This window comes from Ascidiella aspersa, chromosome 9 (assembly GCF_963924565.1).
Source record: "Ascidiella aspersa chromosome 9, kaAscAspe10.2, whole genome shotgun sequence".
Lineage (NCBI taxonomy): Eukaryota > Metazoa > Chordata > Ascidiacea > Phlebobranchia > Ascidiidae > Ascidiella > Ascidiella aspersa.
The window spans coordinates 8,291,499-8,314,343 of record NC_139455.1 but is presented as its reverse complement, the minus strand read 5'-3'; the positions used below and the strand labels follow the sequence as shown (position 1 = coordinate 8,314,343).

General features: G+C 37.7%; 1 protein-coding gene across 1 annotated transcript in view; it reads left to right on the top strand.

Moving 5' to 3' along the window:
- The window catches only part of LOC146132261 (uncharacterized), a 43,865-nt gene that overhangs the window by 908 nt on the left and 20,112 nt on the right, over nucleotides 1-22,845 (top strand). The window contains exons 3-26 of the mRNA XM_083397245.1: nucleotides 145-320; nucleotides 1,359-1,463; nucleotides 3,832-4,004; nucleotides 4,824-4,954; nucleotides 5,592-5,788; nucleotides 6,021-6,133; nucleotides 6,531-6,750; nucleotides 7,367-7,480; nucleotides 7,863-7,971; nucleotides 8,133-8,179; nucleotides 8,287-8,458; nucleotides 9,730-9,842; nucleotides 9,999-10,118; nucleotides 12,832-13,011; nucleotides 14,421-14,636; nucleotides 15,226-15,354; nucleotides 15,722-15,836; nucleotides 16,245-16,288; nucleotides 17,111-17,260; nucleotides 18,327-18,453; nucleotides 18,868-19,144; nucleotides 20,024-20,227; nucleotides 21,594-21,827; nucleotides 22,150-22,306. Of these exons, the coding sequence (XP_083253371.1) occupies nucleotides 145-320; nucleotides 1,359-1,463; nucleotides 3,832-4,004; nucleotides 4,824-4,954; nucleotides 5,592-5,788; nucleotides 6,021-6,133; nucleotides 6,531-6,750; nucleotides 7,367-7,480; nucleotides 7,863-7,971; nucleotides 8,133-8,179; nucleotides 8,287-8,458; nucleotides 9,730-9,842; nucleotides 9,999-10,118; nucleotides 12,832-13,011; nucleotides 14,421-14,636; nucleotides 15,226-15,354; nucleotides 15,722-15,836; nucleotides 16,245-16,288; nucleotides 17,111-17,260; nucleotides 18,327-18,453; nucleotides 18,868-19,144; nucleotides 20,024-20,227; nucleotides 21,594-21,827; nucleotides 22,150-22,306 (3,623 nt within the window). The remainder of the gene's footprint in view (nucleotides 1-144; nucleotides 321-1,358; nucleotides 1,464-3,831; nucleotides 4,005-4,823; nucleotides 4,955-5,591; nucleotides 5,789-6,020; nucleotides 6,134-6,530; nucleotides 6,751-7,366; nucleotides 7,481-7,862; nucleotides 7,972-8,132; nucleotides 8,180-8,286; nucleotides 8,459-9,729; nucleotides 9,843-9,998; nucleotides 10,119-12,831; nucleotides 13,012-14,420; nucleotides 14,637-15,225; nucleotides 15,355-15,721; nucleotides 15,837-16,244; nucleotides 16,289-17,110; nucleotides 17,261-18,326; nucleotides 18,454-18,867; nucleotides 19,145-20,023; nucleotides 20,228-21,593; nucleotides 21,828-22,149; nucleotides 22,307-22,845) is intronic.

Below are 22,845 nucleotides of genomic sequence, written 5' to 3'. Positions count from 1 at the left end.
GCCGAAATATAGCGCTATTATTACGAGTCTTGGCGAATTAAATAATAATTTATTATTTTGTATTATATTCTTCGCTGTCATCGAATTTACTAATCAATTTCTTTTTTTACGATCTTGGTCTATTTTTAACGAGCTATATCTCAGAGCCGATTACCTTACGATTATCGGCGTGGAAACTTCAGTCGGGTCCTACTGCGGCAGCTCGCTAGAGGGTTCCAATTCACTGAGGTCGACTGGAAATCAGATCTTGCTTAATTTTGTCACGGACGGAAGTGGCAACTACGAGGGATTCGTCATCAAAGTGCAATTTAAGCCCGAACGTAAGTTACCATTAATTATTCCTGTTTAGGTAAAATCTGACCTGGCGGTTAGATTTCAATTGCAAAATTTGGTTTTTATCAAGATTATTCCGATAGGTCGGGACGAACAAGAAGAATGGCATAGCTTTAAATCGTAAAAAATATTTCCGAAAAAAAGGTAGTTTAATCACATTTTATGTCCGCGTATTGGCAAAACAAAAATCGCTATTTTCCATAAGACAAAACAAAGGACTTTACTTAGCAAATCAAAATCTGCAGCAAAACAAATGGTTTAGCTTTTCTAAGGTTCGAACTTAGTTTGTCTTTTATCAATTTATGTGCCAACACAATCGTTTGTTTTACCGATTCGATTTCAGGCAGATTATTTTTTCGAAAGAACATTCTGACACGTTATTTGGCATGGCGTTTATAAACAAACCTGGTTGCGTTATAAAAGCTAAACGTGATAACGCTTAAACCAACGAAAACTAACTCAAAGTGAACAAACGCGAAATAGATTCTTGTTTACTTGATAAGAAATGTAGTTGATTGATCGCTTGAATATAATATACAAAATAGTTTTCTTTATTGTTTTTCGAAATAGTTATATAAATCTTAATAGAAAACGTAAAATTGCAGCGTGCAAAACGAGTTTGGCGTATTTATAATTAACTATATATATAATAAGTCGAAATCAAAGTACATCATATTTGGTTCTGAAATAACGAATAATAGCGTAAGTTCCAGTGACGGATTGTGATGTCATGAAAAGATTAAGTTGTTTGTTCGTTCGTATTGTTTGATTTTTATCATAATGTTAAAACTTAAGATATATTTTATCTTTGGTTAGAAGTATCCTGAAGCTAAATCAAAGGGTACCGAAGCAAATTATCCAGCTTTTATATAAGTTAATAATTATTTACCTATGAAGCGAAGCACATTGGTTTGACGAATTGAAGCTTTCTATTTGTTTCAAGAATAAACGTTATTCGCCTAGTTGCAAATTAAACTTTACAACACGCTACAACTTGTTAACAACCTATATGCGTTTTACTCAAGCCAACTGTGATGGCGGTGATGATTTCTGTTCAAACGGCGGCATTTGCGACGGCGTCAACTCGTGCGAATGCAGCGACAGTTGGACCGGTTACCGCTGCTCCTACCGTAAGTATAATCTTCAACAAAGGGTCATCAAGTTATCAAAAGTTAAACTTCTAACTTTGAAAAGAATAATAAATAATTCCCACAATAGTCACATAACGGCATGGTCGCCCCGACGGGGGGTAAGGGGGACACTTGCCCCCCTCTGGAATTTCAAACTGCGATTAATGTTATTGTTTATAAGTTTTATTATTGTTTATCAGTTTACTACGTTACTTTTGGAATAATATTGATTTGAATATTAATTTCTACTGTTATAAAATCGTTTATACATATTAGTATCATAGAGTTAAATTATGTGTATGTATTCATATTGCTGCGCCTCCCTGGAAAATTTTCTGCGGGGGCCTCTGCAGAACGGCCCATTAAACAGATATTGCCTTATGATTATTTTTATAAGCCAATTCGATCATACTCAAAACAACAACAAGACAAGGGATATTTTATCTTTGTTGAATCCCAACCTTTCATGGCCAACAATTGTAAAGCACGAAAACTAAAAAGGCCGAACAATAATCCCACTTAAATTGTTTAAAGTGAGTAATCGTCTTACCCACTTATGGCTAACAAAACAGTAGGTTAATGACGTCGTGTTGTAAAGCAATTTCCCGATGCAATACTTTGCCTAAATATCACAGAGGTAAATCGCGTACATTAAGAAAATGGGGCAAAGACTACTTTTTTAACAATACAACTGCATCAAATTTTTAACTTTGTTGTGCCACGCTAAAATTATTCTGATCCAAGTTTTATTAAAATTGCCCATTTGACAGCTATTAGAAGTTTGATAAAGCATCGGTTCTGTTTGTTATCACTTCAGATGCCTTCAAGTGATAAGTGAGAGTTGTTTCGCCCCCGAAATCGAAAATTCCCTTCAGCGCATCGCGATTTAACACTTAGGGAAACAACATTCCCCATTCGAGGGTCGATTGCAATATAGCAAATAAAGCGGTCCCTCTATTTAAAAGAGTTGACCTTATTTGTCCTACCGGCTTGAAACCCAAAACACTGGCAAGCCATGATGCAAAATATACTATAAAACTATGAATATACGCGCGAATCGCGAAAAAAAATTGCGTTTAAAAATATTTTAAAGTTGTCAAAAATTATAGTTTGAAAGGAACTTAGGGTAACATGTGGCACGCGGACCTGAACCACGTCGAAACAACGTAAAAACTAATAGCCACACCAACTTTTAAAATACAGTGCAATTCATTGCACTGTATTTTAAAAGTTGGTGTGGCTATTAGTTTTTACGTGGCTATCACGCACAAATACATGATAACACTAAGCTATGGAAAAGTGGCTCGCGACCCCCAAAAAATGGCTCTACGCCCCACAGTTTGCTCAACACTGCTTTAAATAAACAAACATTTTGCTGAAAAGACCCAAAACGCCCCCTTGTAACTCGCCAAAGCACACAAGGGGCGGTACCGCCCACCTTGGGAACCTCTAGCTGGGCACGACGCGACCTTGATCAAATGTATTAGCGCGATCCTCAGCTTGCCGGTACCGGTTGTTTAACGACAAGGCGACAAAACTTTATTGCAATGCTATCGTCAGGCTAATACACAAGAAACCAGGCTAGAAGGAAACGGCCGTTGGAACTCCGGATACTGCATTTAGCTTTCGATCCTAATAAAATAAAACGTTTTACAGGCGTATGCTTTCTTTCCGTTGTGGCGTTAACGATCGCTTGCATTGCGACACATCTGACGCACAAGCAATCGTTCGACCATAAAGACCAAGCCTTATAAACAAACAACTCGTTTTGTGAGCAACGAAACAGGGATAATTGCCGATTTTTTATTGGTGCTGTCGCAAAATATACACATAAAGAGAATCACCTGAAAAGTTACTCCCAAAGAAATACGCCATTATGATGAAGTGTTCCAAGGTGATATCATATAAAAAGTCGTTAAACACCATAGCGGCATACTGCGAATTCGTTTTGTTGTTTGCAATTCGTAAAAAAAAGTTAAAGTCTTAAATAACACAGAACATGTGTAAATCTTGAGATAACACAAAACTTCCATGAGATGAATTAAATAAAATTTGTTCAAAAGGGTTCCAATTATTACATTAGATGACAAATAATTCAGATAATTAAACGATAAATATCTCTTGATTTTAATGAAAAATAAGCAAAAATATTCGACAAATCGACATTTTAATCTCATTACGTTTTAAAAAAAGCAATTGTCTGTAAACAGTGGCACTTAATTTACAACTTTGAAATTACAGACTGAAAAGCTGCCGATCAAAATTTGCGTAAAGTCGTAGTTCGATTTTACATCATTTTTCAAACGATTAAAACAACCAAAGTGTATTTTAACCCCAAGATTAACAAACTTGTTTATTTTGCCTACAGCTCTTATTCCTTTTCTTCCGGAAGACAACATCGCCCCAACGGGTGAACTCCGCACCAGTTCACCCACTTGCAGTCTGTACGGACTCGGTCGCGTCACTACGTTTGACGGGATGTCGTATCAGTTCGACGGCACATGTCGTTACGTCGTAGCTAAGGCTATGGGTTCTTTCGAGGTAAAATTATAAAATGTGTAATCGCATTGAAGAAGCCGTTTGAGATAAAAAGCGCGAGGTCTTTTTAGGCTTCTGCCGGAAATCACGTTTAAAGTATAGTACAATATTACTTGGCGTGGCCGTATTGTCAATCGTATAGGCACATATCGATATTTGTAAGAGCATTATTGTAAACTATGACACAGTATTCATTTGTTTGCGACCATTGCAGTGGTTATCTTATTTAATCCTCTACCAACCTCTTTTTCATGTTTAACAATGCTTCCATGAAATTTTAGAGCAAGGAAAAATCAAAAAACCTTATTACATCTCATCATTCACTTCGGTACTCATACCAACTAATAGTGTTTTTGTTTGGGGGGCATAAAAAAAATATATAACAAATAACGTCACAAGGTTAGTCACGTCAAAAATTGTCGTTTTTTATATGAGAAATAGGGAAACACTTACGTGTAGCGTCAAAAAACGTCTTTGTATAGTTTAACATGCCAAAACGTTCATTTTTGATGGTGCGATTCGACAGACGGGACCTTTAGGTGAAACAGATTTCAAGAAAATCGGCTAGCATAATAGAAAAAAAAGGCATTGGCCTAGTTAAAATAGGCAAACATAAAGCATTTTAGGGTGCACGTACGGTACACCAGCTTTCAAACAATTTGTTATGAAGCCTAATAATAAAGGTAACCACCGGCTGATTTATTGTTGAAAATGATGCACGGGCCTCTTAAAAATTTGTCCGTTGACTCCATTTTAAGAATTAGTTCCTATTTGTGGATTTTTGTTGTTGTTGTGCGATACGACACGTTTTTTTCTTATCAGATTTTGATTCGTCGAACCGACGGCTGTGGGTCGGGCTCGGTCTCATGCATTTCCGAGATCGCGGTCGATGGAGCGTTCGGAAACTTTCTCACCATAACAAGCGACGGAACTCTGCTGATCGAAGGCAGCGTGTAAGTAATTAGGTTTATCTTACAAGCAAACGATTGACGTAAGTTGAATGGGACGGCCGAATACATTCAACGTATTTTTTCTTGAAAATGCATTCATGAATGATAAATAGGCCTTCTTAATAGAAAACGAGGGACGTAAATCGAACAGCCGGATATTTTGAACGGTTTTTTTCTTACGCACAGTACTGTTTTGTGAGGGCGGGCATACAGAAATACCTTTCGCAATTTTTCACCTGCCTGTTTATGTTTGCAACAGCATTAGTTCTTTTACTTTTTAATTCGCTTAACACGTTTTTTTTGTATTTAAACAAACTTCGAACGAACGGTATTATTAGTTGAAGTTTCGTAGTTTTGAATAAAAAAAACGATTCGTGTATGGCGAATAGGCAAATAAAATTGCACAACAACAATACAATAGCTTCAGTTAAAAATATTGAGAGACACTTTTCATTGCATATCTCTTTAAATCTGAGCAAGTCGTAATCGTCCACAAAACATGTGGAATCCGCAGAAAAAACAGACGACAGGGATGCTACACGAAATAATCACTGTAAATCCACTTCAGCCTGTTCGTTGATTCGATTTGCTTTCGTGCAATTTACTTACGAATTTAACGTAACCAACCTCTTGCATTCAGACCAACGTTACCCGTAACAAAAGCCGGAGTTACTGTGTCCCAAACGGCCACGCACTTTATCGTATTGCTCGACAACGATCGAATGATGGTGGACAAACGTACTTTCGCCCTGCACCTCAATTTTGATCCCTCAAGCGCCGGTCAGCTTTCTGGCTTGTGTGGAAACTTTAACGGAAACCCAGATGACGATTACCAGGGTAAATAGACCTGATGAACTATTAAAATATTGTTTCTCTCTTCAAATATAAGGACTTTGGAAAAAATCAGGATAAATAACGATAACGCTTACAAAACAATTGTTTGGGTTCAATAGACAATAAAAACTGGTTTAGTTAAGTTGTGCTCAATTTTAAACTGTGTTTTTATTTAGCGACCTACACTTTTATTTGCTAACACACCTTTCGATTTACACTTTTTTGCTTTCCACAGGGTCCGTCGACCAAATGTCGTTTATCTCCACTTGGCATCGCAATATCGACGGTTCGACTTGCTCGCCTTGGCTGAGCGTATCTAACACAACTTGTGAGAACCATTTAAATGCGGTAAGATAAGAAAAAATATTTTATGTACTTTTGGTGTTTTAAGGCAGCAACACATGACCCTATAGCTTAGCCACGTATTTGTTGTCTAAAAATGGGCAAGTCTGATTTACAACTGACCTGGTTCATAAAACATTCCAAAAAAGTTAAAATATGAATGGTGTCCTTATTAATGTCGAGGTGTGTCGTTTGGTAGTTTAAAATATTTTTTGCTTATCCTAGCTATGCAAAAGTTTTCCCGGCGCGCGATTTAGAGACATTATACTCGTTTTAAGAATTTTCCTGTGTTTGCTAATTGTACCCCAACTGAACAACTTCTAAATTTGCTGAGATGACAAACGGTGCAGTAATATAGCTTAATCAAAACTAACAAACGTTAACCGCAAATTATTGTTTTTAGATTGTGCCGCTGGTGTGCGGTGTGCTGCTCACCAAGCCTTTCGAGTCGTGTCGCCACGGCTTGAGCGCCCAGTCTTTCTACCAGCAATGCCACGCCGACGTCTGTCAGTGCGATCTGACCAAGAGCCAGGACTGTCTGTGCCCCGTCGTTGCCGAATACGCGCGCACTTGTGCCAGGGCGGGATTCGATCTTGGTTCTTGGCGAACGCCGTCGTCTTGCGGTAAGAATCGTTCTGCTAAAGAGCGAAATTCGACAAGTCAATTAACTCGCCAGACTAATAATCAGGGTTAAAGTAAAATCGTTTTTTCTACTGAAATGCATGGAAAATTCAGAAATGACGTCACAGGGTTTTAAAACAGGTAACCTTTTAAGCAAGCATGAGGTTATCTTCGACAAAGTGCACAAATATGCAAAGCTATGTTTATATGCAGTCAATGAGATGGCGGGATTGCTTAGTAAAAAACATAAGTTGCATTGCAATAAAATTACATTTATTTTACCGGAACGCCGATTTGGTCGTTTTCGGTCTACTGTCATCACTGCTAACAATACGAATTCTGGAGCTTCTTAATAATTTCGGCATATCGGGCTAAAACGATGGAGGAGTTGCAATAAGTAAATTAACGCATTTCAGGCTATTTTAGCGATTAAGCACCTTATACTGATTTGGTTATTTCATCCTGTTATGTCGATAAACTATTTTACAACTATGCCAATATTCTGCACTCATACACAAGTTACGGAGGCCACTATACTGATAAAATTACCAAGTTAAACAAGAACAAAAAATACTGTAAGGCACGATAAATCCAATTAATTTACGATATTTTATCCAGGTGTCACTTGCCCCGGCAACCAAGTCTATTCGGAATGTAGCTGTCCGTCAATCTGCGGTTCAGTGAGTGGATCTTGCCTTGACGACTGCAATGACGGCTGCCAATGTGACTCGGGTATGTTTAATAAAAATATTTGCTTCTTAATAGGAAAAAATACGGCAAACCGGAAACAGCACAAAAAGCAATACTTTGCATTTATCTTATATTAATGCTGCTCAACTCGTTCTGCGGCCATAAAATACCACGCCTAAACTAATAGTTAGCTCTCAAAAGCGAATTAAATTGGTTACTAATTTTTTCAGTCCATAAGCTTATCAAAACATCAATAAAACAATTCCATAAAAATTTAACTTTGTATGGCTTTATTTTTGTCGAAATTGCAACCTGCTTATAACAAGTAAAACCGTGCGAACAATCAGCGACCTAACTTTATCGGTAATTTTACGTTGTTGACATCAGCGTTTTATTACTGTGTGATCCAACGTTATGTTTATAGGACTGCATTGGAACGGCACTTGGTGTGTCTCCCAGTCTCAATGCCCTTGCACACTTGCCGGAAAAACCTACTCACCGGGAGACGTTATCACTCAAGGATGCGAATCATGGTAGGTGCCAGCAAACCACATCTTATTTTAACTTTTACTTAAATGTGACAAACATATATAGTTCATGTTATTTAAGGTATAGTCGTATATATTTTTCTTCTGAACGCCATACTTGCCTAATATGTTTTATAATCTTCAACAATACCCTCTTGTATTTTTAGTGTGTGCACCAATTCGATGTGGGACTGCGCGAAAACTAACTGCGGAGGTAATGGCTGAATTCGGACTTTTTTAATACACGTATATAAAGCTTTTTATGACCAGCTTAAATAGTGGTTTAAAAAGTCCGACGCCTAAAGTTGTTTCTATTTTCAGCTACCGCCCTTGCTTACGGATTCTCGCACTTCCTGTCATTGGACGGGACTTGGTTTAACTTCCCAGGAGCGAGTTGCGAATATTTGTTCGCAGAGGACTTCGTCGGCCAGTCCTTCGTTGTGTACATCACCATGGAGTCATGCGGCCTTAACTCGGCGTATTCCTGCATCAAGTACGTGCAATCCCGGGTCTTTGTGTGTTGTATGTAAAACTAAAAGTTCATGGGTGATTTTTTTGAGATTTTAGAAACAGCAAAGCGTTAACTCATTTATCGAATTTCTGCATTAAGCGAAATCATCCGTAAAAATAGCTGTATACACTTAGTACAGTTATCGTTGTCTGTGAAGTGGCGAAAATTAATTTCCTTTCTCCTAGAACCGAGCTTGACGCAAAGCGCTATTTTTCCCGGCCGTTGGGTGAAAAACATATAGACACAGTTGGTCGTATGACGCATGTACCTTGTTTTTCAAGTTTAAGATATAAACTCCAAATCATAACGCACCTGGATTCTAGCGTAGCAAGTTCAACCCACTATACGCAACACCTCATGTTGGTCTGTGAAATAAAATCTTGGGCTATAAACGTAGGGTCGTTAAAATCCAGGAAGTCTCCAGAGGGTGATCATAAAACTCTACACACCATAAAAAGCAAGTCTTTACTTCGATTCAGCCTGATTTACCTACTTCGGCCGTTTTATTAAACTCATGCAAACATTACCTAGTGATGCATCAACGTATTGAGAACAGAATATACAGTGAATTTTGTCTTCCGATACATAAAAGGAAGAGCTACACGTCAGCTAATTTATTTCGTTGAAAAATGAATCAAAAACTTTCACTCCTGGTGATTGATTTTCGAAGTCGACTTGTGCGACCTTATCCTTCGCAAACAAACTGCGTAATCTTTCGTTTGATAAAACGGCAGACGCTTTCGAACGCCTTCTCACTGAGTCATGGAGATATGGCTTATATCGGAATTTTGGTTACTTTCATGATAGCGTTTGGTCGTGAGATCCTATGCTTCTGGGGGTAAAGAGCCCGCAAAATGACTTGCAATCTAAGGGTTGGAAAGTTGAAAAATCTGTGATTAAGTTAAATAACCCAACCAAACGTATTTCTCTCGAAAATAACAGGAGAGCTGCGAGAAAATAATTCACCAATAACTACATTTATTACCAAATGCTAAACAATTAACTTGCGCGACAGGATATATATCTATTTCAGCACATGTTTGATTGCCTGAAAGTTTGCTTCGGTTTGTTTTGTTGCAAACTCAACTTACAAAGGGTAAGAATTAATATAGAAGTATGAATTTTTGAACCATTATTATGAATAACGGTTTTCCATTCGTACTTCAGGGGAACATTTACCCGAAAACGTCAGGTATTCAGTAAAGGAATTTTTCTTTTTGACCGAACAAAAATAACGACGACATAATTTTCAGGAATGTGAAACTAATTCACAACTACGACCAATACTCGTATTACGTCCTGCTCTCACGCAACGGTGACGTCAGACTTCAAAATGACGTCCAAGCTGTTTTGCCTGCATCCAACGGTATGTGACGTAGTCTGGTATTATGTAAATGTTATAATTAGTTTCACAATGAGGTCGTGTATAGTTATGGTATATTAATTACACGCAAAACTTTAATGAAAAATCTGCAAGAAATGTTTTTACTTTATCAGATCTTTACGCTTTAATATTCTTTAGGTCAAATTCGAGTTTACCGCCTGTCGAACAACTACATTGAGGCGACGATTCTGTCGCTGAATGTCACTGCACTGTGGAACGACGGCAGCCTTTCCCTTTCAATTCCCCCATCCTACTTGGGTGAGTAAGATTAAGTGCGCGAAGTTCTCGGTCAATATTGTAAACCCTTGCCGAGGCACTAAAACTAATTTGAACTTTTGAGACGGCGGTTTAACACCCGCCAAAAGCAGAGCAATGCGGTGGTTTGAAGGGTTGGCCAATATACGAGCCCAGACCACACAGGAGAACCAGTTTTAAGTGTACGGCGTATTACAACACAAGGTAATTTATTACTTTGTAAATGCGTCGACCGATAGTCAGGTTTCACTTCTTGTCAACCACTTGAGAGCAGTTCTTGGCGGTTTTACATGCGTACAGGCAACAAGAATAAATATCAATTGAAACCCCGTTTTAACCCATGCTAGGTGTTATTCCGCCCTCATTTGACCATACATGTTTTATTGCAAGAAATGGTGTCCCGATTTCAAAACTGACATTCTTTGCAACGGGTGTGTGATCGGCAAATAGGCAAATAAGCAACGTGCTACACAAGTAATTTAATTTCAAATAGGTTAACCTCAATACATTTAACAAACCACGAAAAGTGGGTGATCCAACCTTATCAAACAGTTATACCAATTTTGAGTCGGTATATCCAGTATCCATGGGTTAAAAGCGCTTTATTATATCTATGAAAAGAAGTTAATAGCAACCTAAAAATAGTTAGCAGAATATGACAAGACGTTTTTAATTGTGAATTCTTTTAAAAATTTGTTTCTCATATGCAGTATTTTTATGTGAGTGTGTGCGTGTTTAAAACTGCACACTTAAATAAGACTATTTGACTTTAGTCATTTATTACCAAAATCAGCAAACAAAACGGCCAAGGTCTATAAAAAACTAAAGATTTTATTACAAAAACTTAGACGTTTTCCAGCCGTCTTTCCACCGAACCACTCTGTGCGTTTTTTACAACGAAATTGTTTTTTGTTAGTCAGGATTGCGGTTCCTTGAAACCGTAAAAGATTGTTGTGATATTCACTTTAAAATTTATGGGTATATGGCAATCGTGTAAGCAGGAGTTAAAACCACTGCGATCATTTTTAACCAGAATAAGGGTACTGGCTAACCCAATTCAAACGTGCTAGGTCTTTGAACTATAGTTTCGCTAAAAACGTCGGTGTCTTCGCTGCAATCTAGTAATAAGTATAGACGGTAATTTCGAATCCGAGGAAATTCACGTCTGAAACGTGAAGTCAATATTGATTAGCACGGCGGAAGACACTTGGATGTTTGAGAAACATGAAGTACTTGACATTTTGTGTCAACTCCTATGGAGAAAAACAAATATTTTTTTTGGGGGGTGGGGCAATTCAAATCCCATTTTAACCCTTGCTATGTTTAAATCGCCCTAATTTGACCATCCAAGTTTTATTACAAGAAATACTAATTTAAAACAGCCCAAGTATTAAAACAGATCAAATATTTCGGTTCCAGGAATCCGTGAAAGATTGTAATGCCAACTTAAATTTATGGGTATATGGCAATCGTTTAAGCAGGAGTGGAAAACCACTGCGATCATTTTTAACCAGAGTAAGGGTACTTACTAACGCATTCCAAAACGTGCTGCTAGGTCATTGAACTAGTTTCGCGAGAAAACGTTGTAATCTAGTGATAGGTATTCTGATGACCAATGTTTAACAACATTAAAGACGATAAATTCAAAATCCTAGGAAATCCACTGAAACGTGAAGTCAATATTGATTGGCACAATAGGACACACTTGGATGTTTGAGAAACATGAAGTACTTGACATTTTGTGTCAGCTCCTATGGAGACAAAGTAAATATTTTTGATTCGATTTACCGTTGACTTTACTAGAAAGGCTGGCATTTATCTAAACTAAAGCGATAATCGTCGCGAAGAGGAAGTGCGATTTTATGAAGGTTAAACATTGAACGTTCTTGTTTGCTGTTCAAAGTCAAATAGCAAATTCCGTAAGTCTGACGGGCCCTAAAGTAGACGATAAGCAAACTTTTTCTCCGTTTTTTTTATAACTTAATATGTGACGTTATTATCCCGAAGTTTTCTCCAAAACGTGCTTTATCTCCGTTCACATGTGCGAAACTTATAGGTTACTAAATATACACCCTATAAGATTGTAGTTTACGTGTACAAACCTCCTTCGCCCTTTTAACAAAATAAATTTGTTTAGCAGGGTGCACTTTAAGTGTTGTTTGGTGGAAGAAGAATGCTAACTATACGTGTTTGATACCAGTTGAACAACTTATTTAAGCGTGATAAATTTTGAAGTCTATAGGTAATGTAGATCTTTGAAAACTAACCGGGTTTAAAACCCAAAACAAATTGATTAAACAAATGGTTTTTAGTGTTGAGGTTGTAACTTGAAGTTTATTAAATTGCCACAACCATTCCTGTTAGATCAAAACGTGTTCTAAATAATCCCTTTCCTTTTTATCAAACAGTGCTGTGATTATCTTGACTTACATGGACCAATGAGAAATTTTGAAAATTAATCAACAACTTGATGTGTAGTCGCTATACACTGCTCATAGTTGTGTAGTTTATTCCTGGGGACTTTTTGTTACATTGACCACACTATTGATAAACGAGGGCAATGATGAGGTTATTTTGGAAAGTTGCAACTTAAGTCGGATGATAAATAGGGTTACAAGACCTCTTCTGTCTGATACCAAACCTGCAGCACTTACCCGCCAATTTGCGGGCTGCACTGTAAATAGAGAATTTAACGCACTAGGCTGATCTCTCACAGGCAAGATCCGCGGCCTGGCAGGAACCTACAACCACGTGACGACTGACGATCTCCTTTCGAAGAGTGGCGAGCAAGCGTCTTCCCTGGTGTTCGGCAATTCGTGGAAGTTTCCCGACTCGTGCCCTGACGTGAAGACCAATACGTCGCAACCACACGCGTGCATCGCGAACCCGAGCCTTGGTGCGTATTAACTATATACTCGTGATTTGTTCATGTAGTTTTTCCGGGTTTTTAGTCTGTTCAAACGCACAAAGTGGCATTGGAAACGATACATTTTGTAATTTGTCTTTCGAGTTTGAAACTCGCGGTGTGATGTTGAGTTAAATTCTTTAACACCCAACACCACACAGCTGTCGGGTTAATATTCAGCCACCAGACTGATTGTGAGTTTAATATTCAGCCATCAGACAGTGGGTGGTATATTAAAAACGTATAACTTATTCGAAAAGCCTAATGTAATTTAACATAGAACTATTGATTGTGTTTGGGTTAACCCTTTTTAACGCCCGATATAAATATTTATAGGTCCAAAAGAATACATTACAGAAAGCCTTTGGCGAACAAATACGTTTGCCCCATAATTGAGTTTAGAGAGTTGCTTTCGCGGCGTTGTACTGCGCTTGTGCGATGGAAATATAAAGCAACCACCTAAGCACACATGTCGACTTTTGAGAGTGCAAAATCGCAGGTGTATTTTTGCAGTGGGGGGTCTATCCTTGTGACCACAATATTCCGACCAGGTAAAATAAAAAATCCCGTCGAATTTTGATAAAGCGTCCCCTGACGCACTCTTCATTGTGAATTTTTTCATTGTGAGTTTCACGATCTATATTTCACATTTTTTTCACCGCGAACAGTTAAACTTGACATTCGCGTGTTATCGATAGAACAATGTTCCAACCGCGCAATAAAAAACACAATAGCTAAAGTATGAAAAGTCTCGGCCGATGCCCTTTCGAATTCAATGGAGCCGCCCGTGCTTCACGTGTCAATATTTAAATACAGTTCCCTCTTAGCTTGGCTTTGACACCTTTCGACTTGATTTACTTGAGTAGCACCCTTTGTGGAAATGGAGCTATGTGGGCCGCAATACTTTCGTTGTGTGAGCAAACATAGACAGGAAATCATTCTTGACAAAAAATATTACTCATCTACTGTCGTCGGTTGTTAATAGAAAAAGTAAGACAGGAAGTATAACCGCAATGGTGCAAAGTATTTTATACTTTAATTTTGAGAGTATGTTTGGTCTGCAAACAGTAGCGGCGCCACAGAAGGACCAGACACACATATCGAATAGCCCTTAAACGCTTTAAATCGGACGAGGACTGTGAAATAACTTCTTTGGGTATATAAAATAGCTTAATATCCACAAAAGTCTCAAATTTTCTTTAAAAAAAAGGGAAAAACACTCGATGCCTTCCTAAAATATAATGGGCCTTCATATATGGATTATAGTCGACAAAAGGTACCTGAGCATCTCAACCTTGTTAAATCAAAAAAAAAAACACACTAAAACCGATATCCAGGACTTGAAGTGAACCTTGGGTGGCAAACTTTCTGCTCTCTTAATTGTATTTTAATCTCTTTAGCGCCGGCAGCGGAGAAGGAATGCAGCGTCATCAAGGGCGACCTGTTCTGGGATTGTCGCCAGCAGGTGGCGCACGAAGAGTTCTACAGCAATTGCCTGGCGTCGGTCTGCGCCTGTGAGATGGGAACTGACTGCAAGTGCTCGGCCATTGCCGCCTACGCGCAGGAATGCCTGAACAAAGGCGTCGTTGTTCCGTGGAGATCCGACGCATTCTGCGGTGAGCGTTGGGTTTTGTATTGCGCGTGTCAAGTGTCTGTTATTTCTAAACGCGTATACGGGGTTTTTTAACAGAATCACTGTGGGGATTGCGTCCTGCCATTTTTTCCCAGTTAACACCGTTTTTTTTGGGGGGGAGGGGGGGGGGGGCACAAAAACATTATAATTATTACCTAATACTCACACTATATATTTGGGAGAATTATCTTAAGGACTGAGTTTGGACACTACTGACACCTCAGGCATCCCGACCTTCACTTTACACTTACCTTCTTTATTTTATTTTTGTAAACAAAAAATCGAAAAGCGTTCAAGCCGTTTTAGTAAGAACGGAGCCTTGTAGATGGCTATTTAAATTTGAGTTCGACGTTTTGTCGTGGATTCATGATATAGAGCGAAACAACGATTGGTTTGCAAATTGTTGGGTATGAGTGCTGTTGAGAGCAAGTAGCGAATATTTGCAATTTGCTCAGGTAGATTTTTGTTGTTAGAATTATAATTTTTTAAGTTTTGTTCTCTCGCGATAAATGCAAAACAATACGTGCACTACTAAGTCTTCCATTTTAATTTCGCGTTCCATAAACGTGCAGATCTTTCTTGTCCGATTGGTCACGTGTCACAACCAAGTACTACCAGGTGTCGACAGACTTGCCGCGGCATCACAGATGTGGAATACTGCAGTCCAGAAAGAAAAGTGCAGGGGTGCAACTGTCCCGACGGTAGGTCCTGAGCGCAATTACCAAGTAACTCGCAGAGTATACTTAATTTGTACACGCCATTTTCGGGTGTGAATTTATGCGGGTGAATTTTATTGACTTATAAGCGAAAGATGTTTTGATGCAACATTTTTGTTTATTTCAAATATTAAATTAAGCAAAGAATATTTACTTGTTATATTTATATTCATATATTTTCGTCCTAAGGCCTATATTTTGTTTCATAATTTGATAGTTTGTAACAAAACTGCGTTCCTATACGTATTCTGCTGTTGCATGACAAGTTCATTCTAAAGTATTCAAATTCTAGGCTAACTTTATAATAATTAATGCATAAAAATGGTCAACACAAATTAAATAATGTTTTCAGGCCTTTACTTGGCCGATGACGATTCGTGCGTTCCAAGGTCAGAGTGTCCTTGCTACGTCAACCAGGAGTGGCTGCCCCTTGATCACATGACTTTTCCTGATGAAACCCGTTCTTGGTTAGTTAGTTTCATAGAATCATTGAGATATATCGATTTACAAAATGGCGGTCGAAGTATAGTGATGTTAATTCTTTTACGATAAGAGTCCAATATTTTATTACAAATTTAATAAATAATATTAAGATTTTTTGAAAGTGTACTGGTGCGTTTTATGTTACGTTGATACCGGCCCAATTTTTTTAATTTTAAATGAAAATATGATCAAATATCAATCAGACTTTAAAGAGCAATTTAAACAAAAATATACTGATCTTGTTAAGAAAAAGTAATGTTCGAGGCGCTTTTGGTTATTATTGTTATCAAGTTACTATAAGTTTCTTAAAATAAAGTCTGGTATTGGATTAAATAGAAAAAAGCGCCTTCATTTTTTCTGCTTTGCTAAATTTGTGCCTGTTTCCTTTGCAGCATTTGCACTGGTGGCAAAAACATTTGCAGCGGCCTCAAAGGACGTAAGTGGTTAACTTAATATGATAAAAATAACGCTAACACACATCGGACATCGAGTTTTTTACGAGTTAGTAATGATTTTTAACAAGTGATTTATAAATGACTAAAAGTCCAAGTCAAGTCATTCTAAAAAAGTAACCAGACCAGTCTGATCAGTCCAAGTCGTTACTTATGCAAATCCCAGTTAATGTTATTGCTCTTGCAAGTAATTTACAAAACATCGGAATGAAAATAAAATGCTTTAAGCAGAAGCTAATGATGAACTTATTCTATAAGTATAATTACGTAGCAGCCACAAAAACAAAACAAATAGCAATCAAACTGTTTTACGTAAAAATAGTAAGTACGCCCGATTTTACCAAAACTGCATTTTATTAGAACACTTAATTTTATTCCAAGTCATTTTTTACCAAATCGATTTTAAAAGCAAAACGTCATTCATTGCCATACTGCGGCTTAGTTAAAATATACAGTAATGTGCCTCATCGTGAACAGCATTAAAATTAAACAGCAACAGGTTATTTTGTTAGGTGTCTTGCTAGAACAGTCTGAAATTATTTATTACGCTTACGATTTTCTTAATGTAACCTTAAATTCACTTGGAAAACAGATTCCGAATAAACTGTTACAAGTACACCGAAAGCCATCGTATAATCTCCGAATCTGTCGATCAATAATGCAAGCAGGTGGCTTTCGGTGTACAAATGATACGTAAGCCGTAATCGTTGGTCAAAAAACAGCTTCAGAAGGGCTAGATAACAGTTGTTAACACACATATGTGCGTGCATGTTTTATTGAATAAACCGTTACAATGTACGTTACAGCGATATCGTCCGGGGATGGCGAAAGCTGCTTGAACGATGACATGGAATACGTGGACTGCGATAATCTCAATCCTGGCCAACAGGGAGCGGAATGTGCGAAAACCTGCAACTTTATCAACCAGACCTGCCCGGAAACCAGCTGCAATTCAGGTATAAACCTCACTCATGGCATTTGCGATATGCTTAGAAATTTTCAACTGGACCACATAACGCTAGATATCGTCTAATACAGTGATTCTCAACCTTTTATGGCATACGGCTCCCCTCAAAAATAATAAACAGATTCTCGGAACCCCGACTGGAATTTTCTTTGAGTATTTTACTGAAATGTCACTATAAATTGGACTGGAACAACACAATCAACTTGAAACATTAAGAAAAATCTCGTTTAATATAACGGTATATAATCCTAAACAAATAATTGTATCAAGAAGCCTACCAATGGAGCAAAAATCATATTACTAAAAATTCTCAACTATATATTGGCCCCCTTGAGCTTTAGAAATGGCACACCAAGGCGCCGCGGCACCCCGGGTGAGAACCACTGGTCTAATACACCAGCTGTGACAAACACTGATAGTAAAAATACAAAAATACGATTTGCAAATGCCCCCTTGAAACTCAAGCGTGACGCTTACTATTTTCCTTATATTAATTCTTTGTTTTTACCCTTGTCTATCATTTTGTATATCTTAACCGGCGACGCAAAAGAATTATCAGACGACTCAACTTTTGATCGCGATAACCATACGTTGGGAAACACTGGTCTAAAACACTTGAATAAAACACCTATTTGGTATATTCGAGAAGCTTTTTTAGCTGAACCAGGCAGCGGTGTATTGTGTTAACATTTAATTACATTGCTGTTTTTTTAATTTTGTTAGTACTGAAATAAAAGCGAAGATTGTTTCCCTATTTTAGAATACGATAAAGATTTATTTTACCACTTGCGCACAGAACGTTGTGGATGTTCTGTTCAAAACAATGTGGAAATGTAGAAAATATACTTGTAATTTACCCTTTATGTATAAGAATGTTGCACACATAATGCACCAAACCTCTTCCAGAGACGCAGTGCAGGGTGCTGAGGGAAGACTTTGATTAGACCTTGTTTTCACACCTAGTTTTACCACATGTAAATTACCAATATTAATAACATTACGCCAATATCATCAGAATATGGTTTAAAAACGATAAAAACGCTTTGATTCGACAGGTTGCGTGTGTAAGAACGGCAAAGTTCGACTCGGCATGTCATGTGTCGAAGAATCCGAATGCCCATGCTCGCTCTCTGGCTCCCTCTATCCAGTCGGAAGCGTTATTACGGAATCTTGCAGGGAAATGTAAGTGAGAAAAAATTTCCGGCCAATACACTAAAGGTATATTTAAAATAATCCTAGGAACTATACAACCAAAGTACATAGTGAGTGCCATGGTAGTACGAAAAATAAATAGTCCCATTTCACTTTCATAATCTGACAAATAAATATCTATAGAAAAATTAGTAACACTAAAATCTTGCAATGAGAACAGAAAGTATATATGGCGTCAATAACATTGAACACGTAACCTACCAAAGCAAGACCGGATGTATATTACCAACATAGTTGTCCGTGTATAAAGCGTAGGTTTTTCGACAACAATGGTCAATCAAAAACTTAGGATATTTTCTGGATCTAAAATGCTGCTTGTAGAAGACCCGACGTTCCTATAGACAACAATTTAAACCTTAATATTCTAAACCTGAACTATCATAGGACCTGCGGCGAATCATCGACCTGGGTCACCAACGACGCCCGGTGCTACTCGCAGTGTAATTTGGCTGGCGGCAAGTTTTACCAGACCTTCGACGGGCGGCAGTACAACTTCGACGGCCCTTGCGAGTACCTTCTGGCCAGCGACGCCTGCGGGGCCGACGCATCCTGGCTGGACTCCAGCTCGACCGAGTTCGGCTTCCGCGTGTCCGTCAAGGTGCATCGTTGCTCCGGCTCAACTCAGGCCATCTGCTCCACCAACGTTCGCATTGTTGTCGGGGTAAGAAAAGTGTTTTAATGACTTGTCCAATGACTTGACTTAATTGAACTCTAATTCAATGTTTTTAAATGACTTGACTTGATTTAAGTCTTTTGGAAAAAAACTTGACTTAGTCTTTCGGACAAATGACTTGAATTAAACTTAAGTCGTTTGGACAAATGACTTGTGTTAAAATAAAGTGTTCATTTAACACTTGATTCTAAACTAATATATTTATCTGAAGATTTACGCGTAAAACGTTTAGAGTGTTACATGTGTTTTTGTTTTTTAGTTGAATAAATGCTCATAATCGGAAGATTTTATCAATTTTAATGTTTTATCGCTTCATTATTATATATCATTTATTTGACTTGAAAAAGACTTGCTCGAATGACTTGACTGGGATTTAAGTTATTTTAAAATTAATTAGATCCAATTTTAGCTGGTACAAACATCACGATAATGGAGCCTGAATTTGCAGGTTAAATTGGGGCTTGGAACTGAGTTTCTTTTTAAGCAACTCCGACAATGGGATTATTAGAAAACATGCAGCATGCCAAACTTGGCTTAGTTGATGGACGACATTAAAGGTTTAATTTCTAAACGTCGTTAGTTCTAAATAGGCGTTAATTTCAAAAAGACGTTAATTGGAAAATAGAATACGTAATTAAAAAATATGCGCACTTAGGAAGAAATATACCTGACTTATCTTTTCTTGATTTTTTCTCCTCAATTATGGTGATAGGTAGGCTATAACCCTTGTTAAATCATGCTAAACTGTTGGTTTGTCAGTATAATGTTTACGTCTGGAATTTAATTTAATTTATTTTTTAACGCGTCACGATTATAGCGAATAGAAAGCTTGAATTTGAATAAAACAGATTTAACATTTACAACCAGAAATATGAAGTGATTCTTGGCGGCCATTCCGGACCCCACCAGTCCGTCATTTCGTCTCGTGAGGATGAGGTGGATCTGGCTGACGTCACCATTACGATATCATCCTTCAGAGGAAATTACGTCATAGTTGACAGTAGCAACGGACTGCGAGTAATATGGGATAAAAAAGCAACGGTGTACGTCCAACTTGAAGGAGATTTACAAGTAAGTAATGAAGTAGATGCAAGGGTTGACGGTGCAAAAGTAATCCTTCCCAAATGATGATAGAACAACACAAGTTTAAAAATAACACGCGTATTGCTGAATCAACCGGTGGGTTTTCTTATATAGTTTTACTTAGTTTTTACTATAACTTGCGAAAAATGGTTTGGCACTTGCTCTGGCTGCTCTTTGTTCAGTGATAATTGTCCCTACGACTTTGCAATAGTTTGTTTCATTATGTACAGTCATCTGAAAGCAACGTTTAGACCAGTGGTTCCAAAACTTTTTGGCTCGCAACACATTAAAAATAACTTAAATTTTTCGCGGCACACTTTTAACAGAACAACAATAGAGTCATTTTACAATCGCCCTTGATACACGACAAACTTTATGTAAATAAATGTGATTATTTGTAATGGGTAGTGCATATTTAAGTCTAAAATTCTGGCGTGCATGCCTATTGGTGGTACAAATAATCTATTTTCCAAAATTACCAAAAGTTTTGCGGCAGACTTGACAATCTCTCGAGGCACACTGTTTAGGAATCACTGGTTTAGACTGTAGTAATTCTCTTTTTTTGTCATACGAAAATGCGCCTAAAAGTGAAAGAAGTTAAAACATCTCAAGGTATAACAAAACGTGGTGTGCCCCTATCTCCTTAAACTTGAAAAAGTACACTGCTGGATTTATACAAAAGAACTAGAACATGGCATTTATATATTTTTATTATGTATCTGTGATTTCCTTATTGTTTGCTTTGGTTGCTCATTGATCAGCGATAATTGTACCAGTGACTTTGCGAGATAGACTGTCTGGTTATTTCCTGTTCATGTTAAAGCAACGTTTGTCCTACTTTTGCCGCGTGACAAATCGCTAATTTAAAAAAAATTGAAAACATTTCAGAGTTAAAACAATACGTGGTATGCCCCTGTATTCTTTACCTTGAAAATAGTCCACGGCTGGATGGATAACAAATAACTAGTTCTAGTACATATATCGTTTTAGTTTTGTGTGTCCGTGCTAGAGTTGAATCAATTGAAATTTGTAGTTGTAGTTGATGTAATTAATTTCAGGTTTTATGAAATTGTAATTGTAATGGAATTGGGGCATTTTAATTCTGTGTTATCCTAATTGTCATTGTAACTTGCTAAAATGTTGACTCAATACATTGATATTTAGTAAATTGAAGTTTTAATGCCGAAAATTGTAATTGATACAATTAAGTACAGTTTTTAATGTAATTGTAATTGTAATGTAATTAAAACCTTTAGGGCAGTAAGTAATTTTACTGAATTAATGTAATTGATCTAACTCTGGACTCGGTGCGCCTTTTCTCGTTTTAATCAGCGAAGTGTGTTTTCCACGCAAGGCCTCGTCCACTTGTGGCCTTTGCGGCGACAACGACGGCGACGCTTCGAACGACATGAAGAAGCAGTCGAACGAGATCACCACCTCGCCCGTGGAGCTTGGCAACAGCTGGAAAATGAGTAGTTTGTGCAGCGACATCAGCGAACCCAACGAAATCGACTGCGGCAGTCGTAAAGCGTGGGCCAGAAAACAGTGTTCGGTGATCTACACGAAGTTCTGGCCTTGCCATTCCAAGGTAGATGCATGACTATAATGTGGTTAGGAGAGTTTTAACTGAAGCTCATATGCAGGGATATTGACTTAGTACAATTCCAGTACGCAAAAAATACATATTCCGACTTGTTTTTTCAATATGTACACTGTACAGTGTATACCTAATGAAAGATAGTCATATAATCAACAGTCCTACTTTAATACAAAGGGAATCAAATAATTGCATGATCCAAGTAGGTCATTTATTTTTTGTAAAATGAAAAATTCTGTAAAAATACAAAATATGTTATGGAAAATTGTTGAAGTCCGTTTTACTGAACTTTCTATGTTGCCGCCCAATCCAGGTTTCGCCAACCGCTTACTACGACAAGTGTGTTGAGGAATCGTGCTCTTGCGACGCAGGCGGCGACTGTGATTGTCTGTGTACGAGTGTGGCGGATTACGCGTACGCGTGCGGCGAATACGGGATTGCTATCGAATGGAGGACTCCGGAATTTTGTCGTAAGTTGTCCACGTTTCAAGTTTCACTTGAGAGTAGTTGGAATTTTCGCCATAGTCATTTTTACGCGTCTCATATATTAACAAAGCGTGATTATCCAAAGTGAGAACTCTATAAAAGTCGCTGGGCGCTAAAAACAATCCACTCACATACAACAGATGTTTATAATTCAAACGTTTTTTCATGTTGTTTTTTAGTATTAACAGAAAATGTAATTACAATAGGATTGCGCTTTGGATCCATACCATTTTTTCAGTGTTGTAAACAAGTCACTTAAAAAAGAGTTAAGTTCCAATCAATACACTTTCAATAAAGGCAACTTTTAAACTTAAAAGGTTAGACTTATTAATATTAAAGGGACATGGCCTGCAAATATTTTGGGTCCGCACAAATCTGGCTTACGTTGAAGTAGGCTATGTTTTACCTTATTTTGATAAATTTGTTTTAGCCGAAAGCGTCTTACGTCTTCGCAACTTTCAAAAAAAAAAGTTCTGTCAACTAAAACAACATAAGGGCGTTCTTTTGCTTTGCCTGAATCGAT